The sequence below is a fragment of the Juglans regia genome, chromosome 13, assembly GCF_001411555.2.
Source record: "Juglans regia cultivar Chandler chromosome 13, Walnut 2.0, whole genome shotgun sequence".
In the NCBI taxonomy this organism is placed as follows: Eukaryota; Viridiplantae; Streptophyta; class Magnoliopsida; order Fagales; family Juglandaceae; genus Juglans; species Juglans regia.
Genome location: NC_049913.1, coordinates 36328023 through 36353084, shown reverse-complemented (window position 1 = coordinate 36353084; position 25062 = coordinate 36328023). Strand labels below are relative to the sequence as shown.

Sequence of the window (25062 nt, the reverse complement as noted above, 5' to 3'; positions counted from 1 at the left end):
GTCCTTAGATTCTTTATACCAAAGTTGTGGAAGGGCTTCTTCAAAGATGTCATCAATATAGTCAGGTAGGAAGTACTCTGGTTATTGAATGAATGTGAACAGATATGACACCCGGCCTGTGGCTTTTGAGATCCTAATATTTATCTGATGCCGACATTGAGGCCCTAGCAAATGAAATGATTTCTCCTTCTTGGTGTCAAAATAGCATGTTATATAATGGTTAGCATGATGGCAAATCTCTTATAATCTGTAATGGAGATCAGAGATTTGCTTTCTTGTGGCTTACTAGGAACTTCATTCCTTCCCCCTGCTTCTCACACTCAACCCGTCAAGACCCAAATGCTTATTAGACAAACAGAAATTGGGATGCAGGCAGACTCGATTATTTTTTCCGCAGTTCTAAAACGCCAAGCCTCGTATACATGGCATAAAAAAGGGCGATAAAACTTGTAATAAAAAAATTAAATAAACAAAAATTATATATAGAGTTTTCTTCTACCTAATTATTGAGCTAACCTAACGATGCATAAAATGGCATGTATAGTCAAGTATAAATTCAAAATAAATAGTCACATCCTCACCCAAGAGGGTAAATACCTTCCCCAACTACATACAACTTTAGCAAACACTTCACTTTCAGTTCTCGTCATGCGACAGTACAAAACACGAGTTTCTTGCGTGCAGGATGCCCATTTTACTTTCGAAATGTAGAAGCAGGTCTTGAATTAAATACATTCTCTCGGTGAGAAATAATGAATCTTCAAATTCTCTTTATTAGTCATGGCCAGTAACAGATGCCAAGAACCGCTTCAGAATGCAGCTAAGAAACCAAGTTATTTGGTAGTCTTTTGAGTTGAGAATGTGAGGTGAAGTAAGAGGAAACAAGAACGCATATCAGTAGAACACCTTCCAGGAGCTCTAAAGTTCCTTGGTTTACTGCTAGATGCGACACAGAAAGAGACAGAACCACCCGGGTTGAGGACCATTCTGCAAAACGAACCTACTCACCAACTGCAACAAATGGTAGCCCCCTGAGGACAAAAGAAAAGCAAGAGCAAATTTAGTACTCATTTCAACTCACTCTCTTACCATGACAGTTGATGAGCAACCAGGGTCCAGAAATAACATTTCTCGTACTGACAAAAATTCCGAGCTTTCTATTTGGCTTGGTAATTAACTCGTGCAGCTAATGTGATTTGATCCCATGATGTCCTCCACCATCCTATACTTAGGGGGAGTGTAAGCTTATATCATGTGACCCAAAAGTCATAGCATGAGGACACTGCCAACACTCCGGAAGGTGAAGATATGGGATAAACTATATAGCAGTTTAAGGAAATGAACACCACAATTTTAGAAACAGTATTGAATGAAAAGAGGTTGAGGTGGGTAACCAATATGGACTAAATCCAGCAGTTCTACAGTAAATTCTATTGTAGTTGGGAATATACTGGCACTACAAACGAGCTTACCAGCCACCATGTCTCGAGAAATAGTCATTGTCCAGTGATATAGCAAGAGCCAGAGTCACAGCTCTCTCCAACAGTGTCAGTGGACGGGCAACTTCTAACTCTTGTATCTGCTCCCGGATAGAACAAATAAGATAAATTAATAATAGAAATAAACTAAATGACAAATATCTTTTCCAAGGTGCTACCGTACCCCTCTAGCAGGGCCAGTCTTGGAGCTGGGATCAGAACTCCCAAATTGGATCACGTATTGACCAGCATCAGTAAAGATCTGCAATCAATTAATTTATATTTTAAAATTAAATTGCCATATCAGGTAGTTCCATTGGCAACCAAACTAAATATCTTAAATTAAAAAATACAAATGCAAATCATTCTTAGCAAAGATATACGGAGCCCAAAAGGTTAAATAGAGGCCTCTCATGATGGAACACAGCATGGTTTTAGCCAGCTCTGCAAACGACCAAACATGATTCAGATAGATTAAGTTTCTTCCTTGGTGATCCAAACCATAACTCTCTATCAATCATTTGAGATGACATTCTATATAACAACATACGAATGTACTTGGCAATATGTTTAGATCAACATATGAATGTTAAGTCATTTGAGACTGATTTGGCTTGATATATAATGAAATCCATGACAAATTACATGCCAAAATCCGGTCACATTTACAAATTGGATAATTTTTTATGCATATCTATAATCTGAACCATCAATAGAAATGCCAACTTCTACATGGACTCTACATATGTCAAAAATTCCCAGTCAACAAGTTCTGTTGTGAATCGGGAGAGGTATAGAGTAAAACTTTGAAATCCGCAACCTTGGCTTGTGAAAGAGAACAAAACGTAATCATTATCCCCCAATAGAGGATTAAGTAAAACCCCAAAACTTTGGCTCCTAAAACTGAATAATACTATACTATAACACTCCAATCATACTATATACTATAACAGTCCCTAAGCACAACCACCATAAAAGGAGAGAACAAATAGTGCATGAAAATCAACTGCAGCTGTTGACATCATATTTTTGTAAAGCAGGGGAAAGAACCTCAAATCCAAACCCCCTCCAGTCACGATCTATCTGAGCAAGCACTTTCCCATCTATGTCTTTCAAAGTGAATGTCCAATTCCAGAAGCCAGGATTTTCAACCACTGCAAACTGCGTGTTCCTGCAAATTAAATGATTATAGGCTTGGAGGTGTTAGATAGAAGCAAAACTATGTGTCTTTAAGCTTTAGTTTCCAGGAGTTTTTTGCTCTCCTCTCTCTACTAGATTTATCTGATATACACCCCTTGTATACTTCGTTTATGCCTTCCTGTCTCATTTATTGTCTTACTTATCAACAAAGAAGCAAAATATTGTCCAACAACAGAAGTGAAAGACAGGAAAAAGAGAAAGTACAAGGGAAACGTTTATCACCACCCAGGAGAAGCATGATGGTGCACATCCAATAACATCTTTTAACTAAAAACTAATCAAACAAGTGGCAATCATGACTAGGACCTACACATGCAGTGTGTAAGGAATGGGCAAACATTTATCAACCCCCTTCTCTCCCCCCTTTTAAACATAAATAAATAAATAGAATAAAATATCAGAGCACTCAGCAGCAAGGCCAAACTCCTTGGAGGTTCCTATTAGTAATACAAGAGGAGGTTGAAATCCTCCTAATCTTTTGTGTTCCTATTCAAGTAACTGCCTACTTGGAGAGTACGAAGTAATCAAGATTTTGTCTCCCCCAGGCAAGGCAGCTATAAAATGCCTAATGACTTGTAAAACTAGACGTTGGAGGTCCTGCCTGGAAAATTTCTCAGATTTTATGTTTAAATTAGTTCGGCATAATCATATGACAAGTAGACAGGTATATACTATACTGCCAATACTTTCTATGGGAGCAAGACAAAGTAGCTTATACTAGTCATTAACAAGTACTATTTTTTATCCTGATGTTTTGTTGTATAAAACAATTATTTACTATGTGTTTCCTCTTCTTTTTGTTTCTTTATATATCAAAACCTGTTTCTCTGTTGAAACACTAACCAGGTGTATCCACAAATCCCACATTGTTTTTTCATAATGACATTTTAACATGTTCCCTTGGTACATAAGCTGGTATACTGCAAAGATATATTTTTGGATATCTAAACATATTAAAATCTTTTTGATGATGAGGAATCCCTGAGAGTGTGCAAACACAACATTTCTTTTACCCAGTTAAACCCTAGAACCATGTAAAGCGCCCACATCACACGAATCACATATACAATCAGCTTTTCACGGATGAGCATGGCCCCAGAAAACTGTTTGCACCCAAGGGTTCGAACCTTAGACTTTGAGGGAAGCATACCCTCAAGACCAAGGCCCTTCCTTACCATTCGCCAACTCCTAGGGTTTCTAAAGATATTAAATTCTAATTGTCGGTAAGTGGCCCTTCAGGACCTAGAAAAAATAGCATGCCATTGTAGTTACTAGAAGATTGACACTGCTAATTTATCTTCCCACAGTATTTAGAAGTACCACTTTCTCCCACTGATGGACAGAAAGCAGATACTTGAAAAGCTAATTTACTGAGAAGCTAACTCACTAAGAGACCCTTCCTGGCACAAGATCTACCACTCCACAACCATCTAACTTATATCTCAAATTTAAGTACCTTTTTACAATGAATGGAAACACCCGAAATAAAACCACTGGGATACAAACTTCAACTGCAACTGAATATAATAAAGACACTAAACTTGTCAAATAACGTACTTTGTAAAATAGCACAAAAAAATAGCATTACCCCAGGTACAAGTCATACACTCTCTTCCAGAGATGCCATCGTCTGTGAACTACACCAACTTCCTACATAGAAACAAATTTTGCATATTACCAACAGTCAGATTGCTGCTTAACCTGCTCACTTAATGGAGTTGCACTAAAACAACATAAATGTCTAAATGGCATACCTTACCATTAATCTCTGCATAAATTGAGCTGGTTATCCACCAAAAAGGCCTGCGAACCTGAACACGGTAATATACAGCTTCAAGCCAAAACAGCAACACACCCAGACCATGATAATCAAAAGCCTAGCATAATTTCAAAAGGATAACAATATCTCTTTAAGCTCACCCTGAAGAGCTCATTACCCATGCCATCGGTTATATAAGCGACAAAAGGGCGTCTTAGTCGAAGAAACTGCGAGAAAGCAGAACAAGCATCGGCGAGGAGAGTTTCTAAATTATAAATATTTTTTGAAAAAGTAATACAAATTCATTTAAGAGCACAGAGGGGCGCAACCCAAGCGTACAGGAAGTATGCAAAAAAAAACACCCAACTAGAAAGAAGAAGAGAGAGAAAAAAAATTTAAGTCAAGAAAACTAGAGAATTGGAAACCAAGGGGAGCAGCCATCCAAGCATATACAGAGGATGTTGAATATGCCTTTAAACCAGCAGTCAGATTTCAGCAGGCATGCAAATCAAACCCGCATTCCAAAACCCCAAAACAACATAGCTTTAAATAAAACCATAAATGTACTCTTGCATTCATATTTAAGCAAAGCATAATTCCCAGATCAATTACAGTACGGTCAAAGGATTGTCAATGGTGCCAGCATGTAAATGGAGATGATATTGACCTAAAAAGCACCTCATGATTTGGCCACCAATTGTCCCAGAATCAGGTGCAGATATGAGTTTTCATGCCTTCTTAGTCAGTCAAATCTTGTTTGGCATACAGTGTTAGTTAAGAATAATGCTGATCGCATTTATCTACACCAGCATAAAATAAGAATCTTATAAAAGCTTTGATTTTTTATGTCGGGCTTTTTTCAGTTCTGAGAAGCGGGAAGTAAAAGCAGGAGTTGAGAGCAAAGGGTTTAAGAAATTTCATTATTACTTTATTGTAGAGGTTAAGGGGACTCAATTTTCATGTTTATGACAAAATAGAGATACCAACATCCAAGGAATATGGCAAAAGGCTTTTTTTTTGCTCAGGTACCAGAGAATGAATGTTTTGCAGATGCTAAATGCCACCTTCAGCATTGTACTACAGGTTTGTGAGATGTGTATTTACCTATAAAAAAAGCCTCAAAAGAATCATAAATAACTGTAATAGTATTACTTGACACTCGTGGCCACATGATGAAGACAATATGAAAAAATAAAATAAAAGCATTTTCAATAAAACATGCAAACTGTCCTCTTGCGAATTCAATATAGTATACATATCATACTTTATCTTCTTGCAAGTTGATTTAACGGGGGAAAATTAGAATGTGAACACATATAACATATTCTGTCAATAACAAGCTGATGAAAATGTATTAGATATGTTTTATCATGTGACAACAAAATAGGAACGGGAACTAGAGCATTAAACTAAATACCTGTCTGGTAAGGATATTACTCTGCTCACGAATAAAGCCAACAGGCTGCAAAACATCAAGTAGTAGAATTTCAGAAATAGTTCAAAACTTATATTAATGAGACATTTGTTTCAAAATTAGCTCTTGTGGAAAAAACTCCAGGAGAAGAAAAGAAATTAGAATGATTACTCACAGACTGGGGGTAGCACACATCTACTATTGCATACCGATTTTCCTACAGTTCCACCAAACAGAAAGTAATCACAAAGAAACAACTAGGGAGAGGAAATAGATGAAGGAAAAAGCAATTGAAAAAGAGAAATGCTCAAAAGAGCCAGAATAAATAGGTTACCAGAGTGCAAAGCCCCAGTAAACTAAACTAGGTGATATGCCTAGATAGAATATATCAAAAAGCAAAGCAGATATCCATAAAGACAATAAAGGTCATGTGTCCCTCCAACCTTGGTTTCAAATTTTGTTTCCTTAGATCTCCAAATTCATTTCCAGGGGTATTTATTGACACAATGACAGGTTAACGCCTTGTAAAAGGAGCTAACTGAAAATCTGGAATTTCCAGCATGAATCCACCGCAGACTATCCTCTCTTCCCTGAACAATCTTCATATCATATAATCTTCCAAAAACATCAGAGAATACATTTCACTTCCCAATCATGCACAGCTCTAATAAAATTGACATTCCACTGAATATTATTATTTAAAAAAATAAAGGAATCAGCCACTGCAGCGTCTTGATATCTAGCAATCCTAAATAGGGAGGGATAAACATTCTTTTTTTTTTTTTTTTTATATCGGGGAACCTCTCCCAGGCAAGGCCCTTCGGACCCACCCCTGCAGAATAAACCCCAGTCCCGTGCACCGCACCCTCGAAAGGAACTGGTTAAATCGCTGACTTTTCCCCAAAATGTGTGGTCCCAAAAGATTGTTTGCACCCATGAGGTGTTGAACCTTGGACCTTAAAGGGAGTGATACCCCAAGACCAATACCTTCACCACTTGGGCCAACCCATTGGGGTTAAAGGGATAAACATTCTTAAGAGCTACTTATAAAAAAAAAAACATTCTTAAAAGCTGAATCCCCACACCATATATCATACCAAAAATTAATCCTTGTCCCATCTCCCACCTTCTATTTAACATGATTAACAAATTCCCTCCAACCCATCCGGATAGACTTCCACAACCCCACCCCATACACTCCTCTAACGAAAACTAACCAAGTGAAACTTTCTTTCCTCCCCATTACTTCCCCACAGAAAATTTTGAAATATCATCTCAATTTTATTTGCCACGCCTGCCGGCATAGGAAAAAGAGAGAGGAAATATGTAGAAAGATTAGACAATGTACTCCTTATCAAAGTAATTCTCCCCCTTTAGATAAGTACAGCTTTTTCCAACCAGCTAACTGATAGACTTCCACAACCCTACACTCCTCTAACGAAAACTAACCAAGTGAAACTTTCTTTCCTCCCCATTACTTCCCCACAGAAAATTTTGAAATATCATCTCAATTCTATTTGCCACCCCTGCCGACATAGGAAAGAGCGAGGAAATATGTAGAAAGATTAGACAATGTACTCCTTATCAAAGTAATTCTACCCCTTTAGATAAGTACAGCTTTTTCCAACCAGCTAACTTCCTCTCAATTTTCTCAATCACACCATCCCAAATCATTAAAGATTTGTGAGGAGCACACAATGGAAAACCTAGATATCTCAAAGGAAAAGAAGATACCTTACACCCCAAGATGTTAGCCAAATCCAAAATATTTAGAACAGAGCCCACCGGAACAATTTCAGACCAGAAACAGCTTGAAAACAAAGCAAAAGGGCTCTCAAAGACCGAAGATGATCTTGATTGGTTTTGCTGAAAATTAAAGTGTCGTCTGCAAAAAGGTGTGATACTTTTATATTGACCCGAGTCTCATCTCCCACCGAAAATTCCGATAAGAATCTACCATCCACCGCAGTTTCAATCATTCTACTCAAAGCATCCATAACAAGAACAAAAAGAAAAGGAGACAAAGGATCCGCTAGTCTCAAGCCACGGGAACTATTAAAAAAAACCAGCCAGGGTGCCATTCAACAAAATAGAGAATCTAATTGTCGAAATACAATGCTTGATCCACAAACACCACCTCTCCCCAAAACCATATCTCCCAAGTAAGTATAAGAGCAACTCCTAGTTGACATGATCATATGTCTTTTCCATATCCAATTTAACTAGAATACCATCCTCACTCAATCTAATTCTGCTCTCCAAGCATTCATTAGCTATTAAAACCGAATCAAGAATTTGTCTTCCCCTCGCAAATGCATTATGAAATTCAAGACAATATTTTCCATCACCACACTCATTCGATTTGCTAACACCTTGGAGATGATCTTATACACCCCATTGACCAAGCAAATAGGCCAAAAATCTCTCATCTCCATAGCCCCCACCTTTTCAGGAATAAGTGCAATAAATGTAGCATTAAGGAATTATTGCACGGTTTTGGAAATTTTGAGAAGAATTTAAATGCTACATTTAACCACATGTTAAATACGTCAACCTCGAAGTCGTGGTGACGGTGGCAACCCAAAATTCACCGACGCATTGATCTGTGAAATCCCATAGAGCATTAGCCCTCCTAGTAGTTCGTCGTGCCGTGCCGTTTGTCTTTCTTTCTCGGTTAGTCCCAACGCTAGGTTTCCAACATAGGTGTTGTAGGGAACTACCCCCGACCTTGCCGGCAGAGGAGTCGAAGACACCTTGGCCGCTATGCCGGTGTCATCATGGACCCAAAAGTGGATGAAGATCCCACTCCGAACTGTGAATTCCTTTGGGCCTGAGTGGGTGTAAGCCTAGTCCATTTCAAGCACCATCCCATTTTGGGTGAGCGAGATGGGCCTATCCGGCCCAAGTCCAAGCCAAGCAAGTTTGGCTTTACCTTTATCAACCCTAGGGGGATTCGGCCTTGACCCAGGCCCATATTTGTTTTTAGCAAAACCTTGGCCCAAGCCCAGATTAGAGTTCAAGCCCCTGTTTACTTTACTTATAAAATCTTTTACAGCCTTCTTCAGCAAACGAATTTCCCCTTTCACACCAACGATTTCCTCCTTCAGTCCAAACAATACCCTTTGCTCCTCACTTTCCACTGTACAGACATCAAACAAGCCTCCACCACCTCTTTCAAGTATAGCACAACGACAATACCTCTCTACAATTGTACCCTCCCCTACTACCCATTTCTTTTTGTCCTTTTCTCCTTACTGTAACGCCAAGCATTGACTCATACCATCATTTACTACCGCCCTTCTTCCTTCACCACCGCCCATCGCAACCTCTGCATATGTCCTAGTCTACCTTCCCATCTCCCTGAGCCACCACAGGAACCTTATTTGCCAATAACATGGACAAAGCATGCTTTATCTCCTTAGACGTGCTTTTCCAACCCCTACCTTTCATCCCTTCCGGGATCACTATCAGGCCTCAACGTCCTCTATCACCATAATCAATGATTTCCAAGTAACATCCAAAAGCATTAGATCGCCGATGAGCAACCAATGCCATGGTCCCAATGCAATATGTCTTGGAAAAATCTTTCCTTCCCTCCAATAATGAGCACTCTTCCATTGTGTTTGCTAACCAACGAGCACTAGTATGGCTGAAAACCATCTCCTTGATCGCCTTCCTACTTCCCCCCTCCAACAACAATACGAACTCCTTTGTTTCTATTAATTAAGTGTTTTCAATATCCCATACTTATCAAGTAACCACTGAGAACTCAGAAAATGGCTACCAGGATATTAATTCCGACGCAGATCACCAGAATATTTCACCCATATTACATGTGTAAGGAGAGAAACACTTCAATCTACTATCTTATAAAAATGGAAGAAAATTGATACTTTTTAAAGGTAAAACTGTGGCATCATGAAAATATTAAAGGATATGGATAACCCCATGTGCTCTCAAATCAGCATCAAGATGAGTACAAAGTAAACAAAAATAAGGGAAGTTAATTACCTGCTCAAAACCAAGCACAAGATTCGCCCACTCTATATTCCTAGTAATCAGCAAATTGGATCTAGCAAGAAGTGGGATGACCTGGGCCTAGCAAAATAGAGCAAATACAAAGTAAGACATTTTCCAATTTGTGAAAGGGTGGAAAGGATAAACTTTGAACAGGATAATCTTGAAAAGAAAGGGTACAAAATAAAGGAAATGTCACATGGAAACTGGATATGACAAAGTGGCTACAATATCATCAATGCCTTACCCATCATATACCAAAGGACAGAAACTGGAAAAAATAACACGCTTTTAGAATAGCCAAGGTCATATGCTATGTGTTGTCAAGAGAGGGAAAAAAACTATCTGAAAGGATGATTCATATAAAAAGAAAGTCTTCTTATACTCTCTCAATCTAAGGAAAGACTGATTATAATGCCACTGGTGGAGATAATTCCAGGACTTTGTGATGCATGCTACGTAAATGCTATAGAGGGATTTCAGTGATAACTATAAAACATTTCTTTTGGAAGCTGTTATAATAACTACCAGACCAGGTTGGACATTCTTGAGCAATTGGAGGGAGAATCTAAAGGGGGAAAACAAGCTGACCAGAACAATGGCAATATCTGCATCCAAAAATGTGAAGGTACAGCGAGGGGCTGACAAAAGATATTATGTGATCCCATCTTAAGTATAAATTGCCACCAATCATATACTCTACCTTCCAAGACATACAAAATCAATGGACTGAACTATATGGATGATAGGCATGGTACTTATAAAAAAAAATGGATGATAGGCATGGGTTTTGGCTGTGCAAGCCATGTAATCTTTATAAAATAAAGATAATGGGGCAATCCTCAGATTGCAACAGTGTGGAAGATGGTCCCAATATGTCTATGGTGGTGTATTGGAGGGAGAGGCATGCAAGAAGCTTTAAAGATTGAGAGCGGTTAATGGATGAGCTTAGAAGTTTACTTTTCACTACTTTACTTCATTTGTCGATTGTGATTGATTTTAATGGCATGTCTTTTCATTACTTCCTTGTATCACTAAACTAGCACGCATAGGCAACGCTCTTGTATATGTCTCGTATACTTGGGCTTTTGTCTATTTCATGATCAATAAAATTTTTGTTTATCAATAAAAAAAATAAAAATAAAGATATGCTGTTTTTTTAAGTAATATAAATTCTATTGAGATGAAAAAGGGTGTTAGAACATAGAAAGTATACAAGATAGTCACTTAATGAGCAAAATGATATAGCTCTCAAAAAATCTTAAAAAAGTAGAAATAAAAAGGCCGTACTTTTAATTTTTTATGGCTAGTATGCGCTCTTTTTGAATGTTAAACTTCAGCAACAAGTAACAGGTAAAAGATGATCTCTAAGTGGCAACCTCCACCACTCCCTTGTGTTATTTTTTTCTTTTGCTTTTACCGGGCTTTCTCTAACTTCCATCACTACTTCAAATAGATTTTTGGTAAAATAGTGATAACAAAATTGCAGAAAAGCACACTGATAAAGCCAATGCATTCACTAAGGATAATGATAGATGCAACCTAATAGGCACACCAATTATCATATTAAATCTAAGGATAAGTTCTTGTAAATAACACTTTAACAGCAGGACTAACACCCAAACTCACCTCCTCTGGAGATTGTGGCTTAAGAAGACCTGAGACAGATTGGCTGAGAGGTGGTTGAGTCAAAACTGGTTTTTCCTGATCCATGAAATTTTGTTCTGTAAGTGATGCACCTGAATACCATCTTCCATACTGATGCGGGCTATCATATGCTTTTCCACCAGCATTTCCATACGTAGCAATTTTTCGTCTTCCCTTTCTCCTATAATTTTTCATTTTCCTATCAGCAACCCAAAGCTTTACAAGAAATTCCCTTGTCAAGTGAGTATCACTGTCGACCTTGTGTCCAAATTTGCGAGATAAAGTTATTGTGCTCTGTTTTGACCAAGGGGAATTTCCTTCTAAACAACCAGGTAGCTTATATCTCGAAACAATATTGCGTGTGGAGATCAGCCTATCTCGGAAGCCTATTGGCCCACCACACAAATCATCTTTCAACAAATATCTTGCTGGTAGACATCCACTTTGAGATTGCAAGCAATGAAGAACTATAATTTTCTCAGAGGCACAAGCACCATTTATAGTGTGATATGATGGTGAAATCCTTTCAATAGTTTTCTGAGTTCTGCCAAGGTAACACCAAGCTTTTGTCCAATTCATCTCAAAGAACTGTCACAGTGCCTGCTGAAATTGAATTTGCCAACAATGGAACTCCAAGTCTTTCAAGGAAATAATGAAAAGTAGAATCACAACAAAGGATTATATTAGCAAGATATATACCTCGCCAAAAAAAATCACTGATGAAGATTGCCGCTTTAGAAAATCTGGTTTTAATTACTTGGAGAATCCTGCCATATATTTCTTAGTTTCCTCGTGTTAATTGGTCCATAAAAACGAAGGGACCTAAGTGAAAAGCAGCATCACAATAAAGATGTTCCATAACAAACAGAAAATAAAAGATGTTCCATGCGAAGGATTATAGTTATGAGAACCAAAACTGTTATTGGATAGCAAGATAAACTAGAAAGAGACAGAGAGATATAAAGAAAAGAAACGATTTCTATAACACAACAAAGCCATAGAGAAGAGAATGAACTACACAAACTTCTAAGCGGGACTATAAACGAGGTAAAGAAATAGAATAGAAATTTCCAAGGAGCGACATCTCCTAACAGCCAAAATTCACAATACATAAATGGGCAAAGCAGAAACGGCTAAACCACATGACATTGGCATGACCAAATCCCCACATATATGTCTACAACTACACAGTCTACACATTCTCAGATAATCACTTCCATGTTTCACAATCTAAATTGTAGCTATATCATACTTTTTTTATAAGTATGTAGCTATATCACCCATAAAAATAAGTATTGTAGCTATATCATACTTACCCTTTTATTGAATTAAGATCGAGCACATTCACAGTGCGAAAAAAACGCCCAATTTCATCAACAAGAACGAACAATAAAAGACAAATAAAAATCCCCAGAACAACAGAAATAAAGAGAGCCAAACACGTTTCATCGAACCAGATAGAAACGCAAAATTTGGAAGGAAGAGAGCGAGTAGTAACTTCTCTCTGCCTTCCGCCCCCCCCCCCCTCTCTCTCTCTCTCTCTCTCTCTCTCTCTCCAGGGGTTGGTCTATGTTGGTGTCCGTGTCTAGTCTTTCGTGTATTTGCAAACCGGTGAATAAAATGATCATTTTCATTCTCACCTAATACACCACTCGGAATCGCAAAATCATTGTTTTTTTCCTCCATTTGAACAGCAGACAAGCACGGCACGATACTTCGAAAGTTTCAAAAACTTTATAAATTTTTTCTCTTTTTGTTTTTTCTCGGCAACCAAACATTAGTTAGAGAAAAAAAAGCAAGAACAGATATCATATATTTTCGCGTACCGAAGGAATTAAGCATTTAGCATCGGAAACATACTACCGTCTTATACATTGCAACGGGAGTGGACTCAATATGGGTTTGTTGACAGAAAAGCATTTTCGTCGGTTGAAGTTAAAAGGAGAATTCCAGTCTCCCTCCACCCCCACCCCCTCCCTTTCCCAAACCGATAATTCCAGTCCATTGTGTCAAAAAGGGCCTCCTTTTCTTGACAGCATCACTCAAATAGATGTAGCAACGGATTACTACAGAAAGTTCCATTTCAAATACTACGTAGAGACAACAACAAAAATCGTTATTAATCACTCACCGGTTTCTTCTCCTCGCACCTTAACGCCGAGCCCCACTGCATCCTATAACAAGTATTGAGCTTAATCATGGGCCAACCTCGGATTGAAATGCAAAACTCTGGGTGGATCCTCGCCCTGAACGACCTTCAATCCCTGCAACTCCACCATAAACCGGCGGCGACGGGGAAATGAAAGAAAATAAAGCAGGGGAGGGGTAATTGGGGGCGACTGGGGAATAAAAGAAAAAAAACTGACGTACACTGACACCTCAATGCGTGGGATTTCTTCCGTAGGTATTTTTACTTAGAATAATGATAATCTTAGCTACATTTTTACTATTTTTATTTAATAATTAATGAAGCGATTATTAATAAAAATTTTATATTTTTAAAATTTTTTTAATAATTAAAAATATTAAAAAAATACTTTAAAAAAACAAATATACTAATACTAATAAAGAGATGGTAAAATATTTGTAAATCTATCGTTATCGAAAGAGAAAAAGTAATAATACTCTTACACTTTCTTTATTATTATTTAAATTTAGATTAAAAATTTTAAAACATTACATTCTTGTATAATTTATAAAAAAAATAAATTCAATCAAATCATGTAATTTAATTAAAAAGAAATTTAATTTTATAAAAAATACTCAAAGAGCAAAAAAAAGTCAATTTTTATAAGGTTATAAAAAACAAATATGATACGTTAGTTAATTGAATTTATTTATTTTTAGATTATGTAATAAGGTTATATTCTAATATTTTTAATCCAAATTTAAAGAGTAAAAGAAAAAAAAAATAGTTAGATTGTAAAAAAGTAATAAATGAAGTATAAAGAAATCAATACCTAAAGAGAAATAAGAAAAGTGACTAGTCTTTGTCCATTTTCAACTATATAATAGTATTAATATTAGACTATTGGTATAGTTATAAGTTATATATTAGTATTAGTTATAAACTTTTAGTGATTTAGTATTAATATTTTATGTAATAATTTATAAATTATAATAAGAAATTATTTCATATATAAATATATATGTTATATATAAAATTTCACATAAAAATTTATAATTATACATTATATATAAAACTTATATATATTAATATTTAATATATATAAAATATTTTGTATAAAACTTATATATAAAAATATTATTTTTTATTTTTTTAATCAACCGGTCCGGTCCGGTTCGATCAGGTCCAAAAAATCCCGGAACCGGCCGATTTTTACGTTTTAAAAACCGGTTCCGAATCGGACCGGTTCAAAACCGATAAAACCAGTCCGGTTCGGTCCGGTCCGGTCCAGTTTTCCGGTTTTCCGATTTGAGTTTACACCCCTAATTTTTCATGATAGAGTTTATTTTTAAACTTGTAAAATAGCAGGGATAGAAATAGGGTCTGTTTGGATTACATTAGGAGTCTTAAAAAATAATTAGATAATTTTTAAAAAAAATTTAATAATAAATAATTAAATTATTTAGGTGTTACATATTTTTTTTTATCAATTTAGGTGTTATATATTAAAATAATTTTAATTTTAAATAAATAAAAAATTACATATAATTACTGAATAATAAATAATTTTTTAATAATAAAATTTATTATTTAAGTTATAAATTAAAATTTTTAAAAATATAAGTTATATTTTTCAATGCAATATCATACGTAAGAGAATAACAGGTCGTTGACAATTCAATAAACAACTTTAAGATAAAATAATATTTTTAAAAGAGTTTAAACACATCAGATCATAAGTAAAAGTGACAATATAACAAAATTATTTATTACGTAATTGTATATGAATAAAGATAGGTTAGGTTTTGATAGCAAAATTTTCTCATTTATCGTGTTTAGTCTCAATATTTAAACATCATAAATACAATATTTTTTAATTTTTAATTTTTATTTAATTATTACATAATCATTACAAATTTCTCAAACTTTCAAATAAAATATAAAAAATAATTCAATATTTTTAAATTTCAAAACAAAAATTATATTATAACAATATTTTAACTTTACAATATTTTGATTCAATTTTTTTTTCTCATTTTTTAAAATTTCATAAAATATCTCAATTCAAATAATTTTACTATTATTCATAAATTATTTTATTATTATTCACATATCATCTCATTTCATTTTACTATTTAAACACAAGCGTAATGGTATTTATAAAGACAATTTCGTTGATTTAAGGAGAACCTAAATTCTAGTTATTAAAATATTTATAACTCGAATATCTCTTAAAACTGTAGTAGAAGCCGTTTCAAACCATCCTTCCATTTGGTTGAGCAGAACGTTCAGCAAGAGCCCTTTTATTGGATTAATTAGAGTTAAAATATATTTTTTATGAATACAAGATAAATTTAATATTTAATTATTACATTCACATAAATTTTTATATTAAAATAACTATTTTTTTATTATATAATAATAAAATAATATAAGATAAATTTAATTTTGACTATTCACATTATCTTCACATTAAATTATTCATTTATTCATTATATAATAATGAGTAATTAATAATTTTGAAAAATTTTTAATTTTTTTAATTATAAATTTATTTTATTTTATTATATTTTACTATTTATAATATTATATATTAATTAGTAATTATATTCTAATTATATTTTTTTAATTGTCATTTAAAATAAAAAATAATAATTAATATTAAAAAAATATATATATATATATAAAATAGATTTGATGAATGAATAGTTTTTTTTAAATTTAAAAATTATTTTAAATATTATTATAGTTATATTTTAAATATTTATAATATAACTATTTTAATATAAGTTATTTTATGATTTAATAGTTAAATTCTCGTTAAATTTAACTTTTAGTTAACCAATCCTAAAAGAATGCTCTACTCGCTTATCCTTCTCCTTTTGCCTCCATAAAAGATAACAGAAGACCAGACCGAATTCTGGGAATTCGTTCTGGGCTAAGATTATTTGCTCTTTATGTTACAGCGGTGCTGGGAAAGTATAATTGACGATAAATCTTCGTGTTATGGTACCCGGTATGGCATATAAGAATGTTGTAGGAAAAATGGGACTTGTTTTGTTTGAAGTTCGGGTATTCAAGGTTTTGTCTTTGTTTTCTGCATTAAGTTTTTTTCTTTTCTCTTTGTTCATGTCTAATTGGTAACTGGATGATTTTGAGTTCGATCATATAATTATTTCTTAAAGTCAAATCCTTTTTTATGTAAGGATTTCTTAAACTTAATCCCTAAGTATGGATTCACAGGTATTGTTTATAAATACACAATCAGATTCAAACTGGGATTAGAATCCGATGTCTTCGTTTGAGAGTTGGATCTTTTTATATGTGATCTTAATCAGATCTGGATCTTGATTGCCACCTGACCCATCTGCAGTAGCTTTAGAAAATGATATTTTAAATTGTAAGTTTTAGCTTTCGAAATTCAGACAAAGCCTGCTTCTGCTGAATGGCAGTTGGGAACAGTTTTACAACATGTCAGCCTCTTTTATTTCCCTGGACTTGATAACTGTTATTGTCTTCATGACAATGGGAACGTCATTAAGATTGGTTATAAATTAGTTATTGCATCAAATTTATAGCGGTTGGCATGATGTTGATTATAATTTATGTGGTATTTCTCGATTGTGTTTCACTAATTTATCATCCTCTCGATTCGGTGGTTGGAAATGGGGGAGAATGGTAAATTCAGTACTTGCAGCTATTGCCTGTGTTCAAAGAAATCCATTCTTGGCTTAAGCTTACATACAGATTCTGTTGATTCTGTGCCGGCAGAATTGCGAGCAACGTACAGTCAGTTTTCTAAACCATGGTGATTCATTAAACAGTTGCAGCAATTTTTCTAGGTAAGAGTCTGGTTGGTTTTGAATGCATACAAAACTAATTGCTTGATTTTGTTTTTTTTTTTCCTGAAAAAAAGACTACTTTTTTCTTATTTGAAATAGAGTACATGATATTCAGCTATTTAATTGCTGTCCGGCGAAATGCAATGCATTACAGGGGTGGGCATACGCATGTTTATACTTAGAGGAAGAACTACCACACTTCTCAGTTTTAGAGGTGTATAATTGTTATAAGCTAAGGTTCATACATAACCTGATTTGGGGTCTAAACATGGCTTCTGATCTCAAAGGTAGTTTTACTCACTGTTTCTTATTTTTTCCATAATTGGCTGATGCTCAAAGAGATTTTTCTAACTGAATCAATCTACCACTTTTTTCTGGGTAACCTTTGTCTTTCTTACTTTGACATGTTAGTTCTGGATGTATTTATTGATTCTCTCTTTTATTTTCTATATATTTTAACAGGAATAGTTGTTGTGATTATGGGTGTCAGTGGTGCTGGGAAATCGTAAGTCTTAACTATCATCTGAACATCTGTAACTCGATTCGCAATAAAATCTGTTGTATGCCATCACAGCTTTCATTTTAATTAAAGACTAGATCTGCTGTTCCCAGATATTGTGAATCATCAAAGCTTTCAAGACTCTATATGACCCTGTTAAAGCATCTTCATCTCATGTATTTAGTTAAGTAATGACTTAAAGATATTGTCCAATTTGTGCTGTTCAGCTCAATGTGCTATCCAGATTTCAAATCATTGGAATTTGCGAGTTCATTAATCTCCATGATGCTTGTTGATGAATAGTGATTATATATATTTTTATATTCCTTGAATCTTTTTTACCAAACATGATCTAGCCTCTCTTTCCAGTTTTTTCTTAAACTTCTTAACAAAGTATCATAAGATTCTATTGTATTCATTATTGAATATTTGTTCAACAGCACTATAGGTGAGTTGCTGGCAAAAGCTATGAATTGCAGTTTTCATGATGCTGATGATTATCATCCACCATCAAATAAAGGTACTTACATAATCTTTGTTTTCTGTGGATAATGACAAGAATTTTTTTTTTTTTTTTTTTTTACTTTTCAATATGTTCATCTTTTCAACTTAACAGAAAAGATGCAGAAAGGAATCCCTCTTTCAGATGAAGACAGGATTCCTTGGCTTGAAACATTAGGGAATACCTTACGTGAGAGCTTAGTCAGTGAAAAAAGTGTGATTCTCGCATGTTCTGCTCTTCAAAGGCGATACAGAGACATTCTCAGATCTGCGGACCCAAATTATGTGGCGGGAAGCCTTGCCGGTGTGGTAAAGTTTGTTTTGCTGGATGCTGGGAGTGAGGTGCTCGCTGCTCGTTTAGAGAAAAGAGCTGCAGAAGGCAAGCATTTCATGCCGGCTGAGCTTTTGCAATCTCAGTTAGACTTGCTTCAGATAGATGAATCCGAAGGAATATTAAAGGTAGATGCCACTCTCAGTCCACAGACTATTGTAAATATCATATACACATGGATATTGTAAGAATCTGTAAGAGTCTCTCCCACAATCCATGGGGTCTTGTCTTTGTTCAGCATCTGATCCGAAAGCATTCCCAGGAATGATTATGTTAAACTGTCACCATATATTTAGGAAACAAGATGATTAAAGTCGTGCATTTGGTGCATGACAGGAGATTTTATGATGTTCGGAATTTCTTTCAGATTATGGAACGTGATCTGTGTTTGATTGATGAGAAAGTTATGCAGGGCAGGGCAATCTTTGTTATCAGAGTGCCTAATGACTATTTCTTTTCAAAACTAAGGAAGTAGGGAGTCCATAATTCTGTAACTTCCACCCCACATATGCTTTATTTTTCTTTTGGAGATATATTATGTAATTCTTAATATTTTAATTTATCATATACTTTTGAGTACGTAATAAGTTATAAAAATAATATCTAATCTAATAAGAGCACTCACAAATTCACAATGATTTCTCTATCTTGTTTTCTATTATATATCGTCAAAATTCATTTTTTCTATTTTAACTAATGATTTTTACAATACATCCTTATCTATTTTTTTTTTCATATTATTTAAATAATATATTTTTATTCTTTTTAAATATTTTCTCTAACTACCAAAAAATTTACAATATATTTATATCTTTTTATCTTTGTAATATATTTTTATATACAATGTGATATAATTTTGTTATATACACATAAAATAAAAACATATAAGCCATATAAAAATTAAAAATAAAATCAAAATATGAAAAAACGCCATGGGATCATATTAAGAAAATATTTTCAAGATATTTTGTGGACGAGAATGAAAGAAATAGAGGTATATTAGATGATGAACAACAAAAAGAATTTATTTAGATGGTGAAAAAAGGGAATAAATAAAATATTAATAATAAAAAAATTATTTACCCGATGAACAATACCCGCTAAATGTAATGGGTTTATTGTTGCTGAATGTAAAATGGATCTAATTGGATCTGATTTACGTCATCCATTGGATCTGATTTGTAGATAAAGATTCACATTGAGAATGCTTTTATATTATTGATAATGTTATGTCAATAAGATTCTAAGATTAACATGGAAGCTTTCTTAAGAGCTTTACATTTGCTTATTTATTACAGAAAATATTTAAGATGAGTAGATTAAGGCTAATATTGTTAAAATATTATTTTTTTAATATTATTATTTTGAGATTTGAAAATTTTAAATTATTTATTATATTTTGTGTGAGAATTTAAAAGAGTTATAATAATAAAATGATGTGAAATGAGATGAATCTGTTTCTGAATCTAAACGAGACTTAAAAGGTATCGATAATGACATAAAAAGAAGAGAACTTGTCGATTAGAATTAACTTTTTTGACAAGTTTATTAAAATAATGACCACTGAGTCAAAGCAGGAGAGGAGAGAGGATCTGTGAATGGTAGAGGGACTGATGAGAGAGAGGAGACGGGTCTTCAGGTTTTTCTCAAGAAACTTAGAAGTTAGGCTCCGTTAGGATGCTAAGAATATATCAGATTCCCTGTAAATAATAGTTAATAGTTTGTTAATAATAATAAATTGTTTGTTAATAGTAATGAAGTAGTATGAGAAGTTCTGAAAATAATTATATTCTCAAACAAAACCTTTTTTTTTTATTTATTTATGGATTCTCAAACAGAACCTAGAGTTAGGGTTACAAGCATAAAACTCTAAACGGCATCCGTTTTAGGCCAAACGAATTGGAGCACAGGGTGTTTTAGCAAAATGACGCCGTTTTACTTGAATTGAGTGGGCAATGGATATGATCAAAACGATACCGTTTAAAGTCTATATTTGGGTTGGGTTGGGCTTCTGCTGGCCTGCTATAGTTTTGGGCTTCATTTTTCCTCTAAAATCTAAATCCTGTTTTGGGCTTTTTTTTTTTTCTTTAAACCTTAAAATTAATTTTAATATTTGTTTTAATCCTAAGTTTTGAGCTTCATTTTTTCTTTAAAAGAGTTGTTCAGAGTGGCCTGCTCAAATTAATCGCATGTTGTTTTTCGATTTTTTTTTTGACATCTTTTTTTTGACATTTTTTAATATATTTAAATATTTAAAAAAATAAAAAAATATCCTAATATAGTTAAAATCACTAAGTAAAAAAATATTTGTCAAGCGATCAACTTGAACGGTAAATTTGAGAGGTAAAATAGTTTTTTTCATAAGTAAATAAAGTTACTAACTACAACTCCGATTTATCGAATCTTTTTTACAGCCATTAAATAACACGGGGTGGAACTTTCATAATTTGCTCATATCAGGCTACTAGCTAATAGTGACTAGTCATGATTAATATATAATAGTCTAATATAGTCGGAGGCAGCAATACACCGATTCCGGCTCCATTTTGACTCTGGTTCCGATTCTAATATTATAAATGTTTTATAAAGGTATATGTATTTTTTATATATTAATCAGATATATAATTAAATTCAATAATATATTAGTATCAGTAAATTAGTATAAAATAATATGTTTATACTATAATATAAATAGTCTAAATTGACTAATAATAGTTTAACATATATAAACACCATATTATTAACTATTATTATCATGTAATACTAATGTATAATAACAACTAATGTATAAATATTAATGTATAATAACATATAATATTAATGTATAAACATTAATATATAATAACATATAATATTAATGTATAATAACTTTAATTTGTATAATAATTTATTTTTTCAAAATTGGTTATATTTTAATAAAATAATTTTTTTAAAAAATTGAAATTTAGAAGCCCATTTTAATTAGTGAGAGTTCAAAATTGTTAAATTAAAATTTTAAATAGACTAATAAAAAACTTAATAAAAAAGTCAAAATTCGACACCATTCCGACAAATCAGAATAAGAATCAGAATCGGATCGGAGCAATGCGAATCGGAATGTATGGGAAAAGGAGGGGAGTCGGAGTGTGTTGGTGCTCAGACTTGAGAAAGGGTCATTTTCGTCCGCACGACATTTCAACGGCTCCAAATCCAAATTATTAAAAGAGGACGCTGGCCCTCTCAGAAAAATAGCCGTTACAACTTTTAAACCTCCGTGTATTACCTAATAAAAAAAGAACGACAGCATGCCCGAATATATATCACTATGATAGTTATATAAACCCTCTTGTGCGTCTCATTCCTCTCAATCCCAACCTCTCTCTCTCTCTCTCTCTCTCTCTCTGTGAAGCGCTCAAAGATCAACGACGACATTCTTTCAAAACTCTATTTTGTTTCTTTAGTCTTAATCTTTTTTCGGGCTATCTTGTTTCTTCGTTTGTGTTTATTTATCTGATTTTGCAGGGTTTCGCTATCTTTCTCTCTATCTATTGCTCTGTGTGTGTGTGTGTATATATATATATATTGTGTTTGTTTTAGAGTTATGGATGCAGGATCTTGGATTTCTTCTGTGAACTTGAAGGACCAATCTCGGTGCCCACTTCAAGAACAGTTTATGCAGAGAAAGAACGCTCGAGAAAATGTACCCTTTTTTTTTTTTTCCTTTTTTTGTAATAATTAGACCTCTGTTATTGCTTCTTAGTTCTTTCAATTTTTCTTAGCTCTTAATACATCTTGTATTCTTTTACTTATTTTCTGACAAAGGGTTTTGGTGCAATTTAATTGCTGAGATTTAGGGGATTTTTTGGTCTGATATACTGAACTCTGAATTGGGTTCATCTTCAACTTTGATTTCCGATATGGGGTTTCCTTTTTCTTTCCCAAATTTCAACTATCCTGTTTATTTAAGGAGACTTCTCTTTTCAAAAATTTATATCTGGAACAGGTGCTTTATCTGTTGATTTTGACTGCCAAATTTCACACTTATTTCCTTGCATGACATTTAAAACTCGGTTTTTTTGCACTTGAAACGTGAAACGCACCTCTGGTTTCTTCATTTTCGATCTGATGAAATCTTCTTCCTTACGCGCAGTTGGATAGATTCATACCGAACAGATCAGCAATGGACTTCGATTACGCACATTACATGCTGACAGAAGGGAGGAAAGGTAAGGAGAACCCAACTTCAAACTCACCATCAAGAGAGGCCTACAGGAAGCGGCTGGCTGAGACCTTCAACATGAACCGGACCCGAATCCTCGCCTTCAAAAACAAGCCGCCTGTCCCGGTGGAGTCCTTCCCGCGTGAATTCTCCTCTTCTCTCAACCATGATAAGCCTACGAAGTCCCGGCGAAACATTCCTCAGGTGGGTATATCATTTTAGTCTTTCATGGATAATTTGCTGCTTACAGATCATGGGACTTGATTAAATTTAGCATCAAAGTTGGGCAGCTTATGGGTGTATTTGAATTATATGAGTGAGCCTAAAAAACTAAGCTATCCCTATTTCATCCTATATATAAACCTCTTGTATGCTCATGCGATATTCACATTGTGGTCTAAAGTCAGTGCCAGCATCGCTAAGTAGGATAGATTGTACAGATTTTTGCAGTAAGAGCGGACAATTTCATTGTAAAGATGGCTTTGATGGTATGCCCCCATCTGAATTTCATTTTGAGGAAGGAAGTTAACTCTTTTGAGTAATGATCTTATTGTTTTTTCAATTTGTTCTTGCAGTAATTGTGATGTTAAATTCTAATTCATTCGGTTTGTTTACGCAGACTTCTGAGAGAACATTAGATGCTCCTGACCTGGTTGATGATTACTACCTAAATTTACTGGACTGGGGAAGCTGCAACGTTCTCGCAATTGCTCTTGGAAATACGGTTTATCTCTGGGATGCTTCGAACGGTTCGACTTCTGAACTTGTCAGTATTGATGAGGAAGATGGCCCCATTACCAGTGTTAACTGGGCTCCTGATGGCCGGCACATTGCCATTGGTTTGAACAATTCTGAAGTACAGCTGTGGGATTCAACAGCAAATCGACAGGTTTTCTTGGTTTTTTTCTTTCTTCTTTCATATTCGTTATTTTCTGATGATAATTTGCCTAATGCAAGTGGCTATATTATGTTTGCTTTTGCAGCTAAGAACATTGCGAGGTGGTCACAGATCACGAGTGGGGTCGTTGGCATGGAACAATCATATCCTTACAACTGGAGGAATGGACGGCACGATCATCAACAACGATGTAAGAATCAGAGAACACATTGTTGAAACCTACAGAGGGCATGAACAAGAGGTTTGTGGCCTAAAATGGTCGTCCTCAGGTCAGCAATTGGCGAGTGGAGGTAACGATAATCTCCTCCACATCTGGGACAGATCAATGGCATCCTCAAATTCAGCAACACAGTGGCTTCACAGGCTCGAGGACCATATATCTGCCGTGAAAGCCCTCGCTTGGTGTCCTTTCCAGAGCAATTTGCTTGCCTCTGGTGGAGGTGGAGGCGATAGATGCATAAAGTTCTGGAATACCCATACGGGTGCGTGCTTGAACTCGGTGGACACTGGCTCGCAGGTTTGTGCTCTGTTATGGAACAAGAACGAAAGAGAGTTGCTTAGCTCTCATGGGTTTACTCAGAATCAGCTCACACTTTGGAAATATCCATCAATGGTGAAGATGGCAGAGCTAAATGGTCATACTTCTAGAGTTCTTTTCATGGCTCAGGTATATCATATTTACTTAAAATACTTTCCATCTAGTTGATGATTTTCCTGGCCATGTTCCTTGTTCATAACCTAACATTGATCATCCCAAACTTTTTCCAGAGCCCAGATGGTTGCACTGTGGCATCGGCGGCAGCTGATGAAACACTCAGATTTTGGAACGTCTTTGGGGTCCCGGAAGTGGCTAAACCTGCTCCCAAATCAAACCCTGAGCCCTTTGCTCACGTGAATCGTATCCGTTGATGAGGATAAAAGCTGAAGATTTCAAATGGTCTCTGCCAAATATAGTGTGAATACAACGGTTTGTTGTGCGATCACTCCACTCATCTTAAAATCAATAGGAAAATGTAAATCACATCATTTCAGATTTCACTTGGTACTATAACTTGTTGTACTAGGCGTAAGTTGGTTACCCTATTTCTCCCTGTAAAGTAAGATTGCAGATTTGATCAATTCAGATTTGAAGAGGCTTTCTTTATTCCTT

General features: G+C 34.6%; 3 protein-coding genes across 12 annotated transcripts; 2 read left to right on the top strand and 1 right to left on the bottom strand.

Annotated features, from left to right (window-relative positions):
* Positions 1 to 461: 461 nt before the first annotated feature.
* LOC108997214 (altered inheritance rate of mitochondria protein 25) lies at positions 462 to 13863 on the bottom strand. Of its 5 annotated transcripts, none has more exons than XM_018973380.2 (13): positions 13647 to 13863; positions 12215 to 12282; positions 11498 to 12118; positions 9863 to 9949; positions 6027 to 6068; positions 5855 to 5899; positions 4599 to 4664; positions 4433 to 4489; positions 4267 to 4328; positions 2529 to 2649; positions 1663 to 1740; positions 1473 to 1579; positions 462 to 1031 (listed from the first exon to the last, which is right to left on the bottom strand). In XM_018973380.2, the coding sequence occupies exons 3-13, from the start codon at positions 12092 to 12094 to the stop codon at positions 1001 to 1003; spliced, it is 1293 nt and encodes a 430-aa protein (XP_018828925.1). In that variant the 5' UTR covers positions 12095 to 12118; positions 12215 to 12282; positions 13647 to 13863; the 3' UTR covers positions 462 to 1000. The 5 variants fall into 5 exon arrangements, with proteins under 5 accessions (XP_018828925.1, XP_018828926.1, XP_018828924.1 ...); XM_018973381.2 differs by having other exon boundaries at positions 12215 to 12337; positions 13647 to 13862; XM_018973379.2 differs by having other exon boundaries at positions 11498 to 12115; positions 12215 to 12337; positions 13647 to 13861.
* Positions 13864 to 16478: 2615 nt separating this feature from the next.
* LOC108997215 (gluconokinase-like) lies at positions 16479 to 19250 on the top strand. Of its 6 annotated transcripts, none has more exons than XM_018973384.2 (6): positions 16479 to 16659; positions 17415 to 17485; positions 17640 to 17772; positions 17948 to 17990; positions 18425 to 18504; positions 18601 to 19250. In XM_018973384.2, exons 3-6 carry the CDS (start codon positions 17754 to 17756, stop codon positions 19002 to 19004), a joined length of 546 nt encoding a protein of 181 aa, XP_018828929.1. In that variant the 5' UTR covers positions 16479 to 16659; positions 17415 to 17485; positions 17640 to 17753; the 3' UTR covers positions 19005 to 19250. The 6 variants fall into 6 exon arrangements, with proteins under 6 accessions (XP_018828929.1, XP_018828932.1, XP_018828930.1 ...); XM_018973385.2 differs by having other exon boundaries at positions 16499 to 16659; positions 17332 to 17485; XM_018973387.2 differs by lacking the exon at positions 17640 to 17772 and having other exon boundaries at positions 16493 to 16659.
* A 2917-nt stretch (positions 19251 to 22167) lies between these two features.
* Positions 22168 to 25062, top strand: LOC108997213 (cell division cycle 20.2, cofactor of APC complex-like). Its single transcript, XM_018973376.2, has 5 exons — positions 22168 to 22495; positions 22946 to 23218; positions 23634 to 23903; positions 23998 to 24579; positions 24681 to 25062. The coding sequence occupies exons 1-5, from the start codon at positions 22397 to 22399 to the stop codon at positions 24819 to 24821; spliced, it is 1365 nt and encodes a 454-aa protein (XP_018828921.1). The 5' UTR covers positions 22168 to 22396; the 3' UTR covers positions 24822 to 25062.

What these genes read in the sequence shown, in the direction of transcription:
- LOC108997214 (XM_018973380.2), bottom strand. Translation starts at nt 12,094, where the DNA reads ATGAATTGGACAAAAGCTTGGTGTTACCTTGGCAGAACTCAGAAAACT. An exon ending in AGCCACAATCTCCAGAGGAG is followed by an intron (nt 9,950 to 11,497) that starts GTGAGTTTGGGT and finishes CTATTTTGCTAG; the next exon opens with GCCCAGGTCATCCCACTTCT. An exon ending in ATGCAGAGATTAATGGTAAG is followed by an intron (nt 4,329 to 4,432) that starts GTATGCCATTTA and finishes GTTTCTATGTAG; the next exon opens with GAAGTTGGTGTAGTTCACAG.
- LOC108997215 (XM_018973384.2), top strand. An exon ending in GTCAGTGGTGCTGGGAAATC is followed by an intron (nt 17,991 to 18,424) that starts GTAAGTCTTAAC and finishes TTTGTTCAACAG; the next exon opens with CACTATAGGTGAGTTGCTGG. An exon ending in TCATCCACCATCAAATAAAG is followed by an intron (nt 18,505 to 18,600) that starts GTACTTACATAA and finishes TCAACTTAACAG; the next exon opens with AAAAGATGCAGAAAGGAATC.
- LOC108997213 (XM_018973376.2), top strand. Translation starts at nt 22,397, where the DNA reads ATGGATGCAGGATCTTGGATTTCTTCTGTGAACTTGAAGGACCAATCT. An exon ending in ATTCAACAGCAAATCGACAG is followed by an intron (nt 23,904 to 23,997) that starts GTTTTCTTGGTT and finishes TTGCTTTTGCAG; the next exon opens with CTAAGAACATTGCGAGGTGG. An exon ending in GAGTTCTTTTCATGGCTCAG is followed by an intron (nt 24,580 to 24,680) that starts GTATATCATATT and finishes AACTTTTTCCAG; the next exon opens with AGCCCAGATGGTTGCACTGT.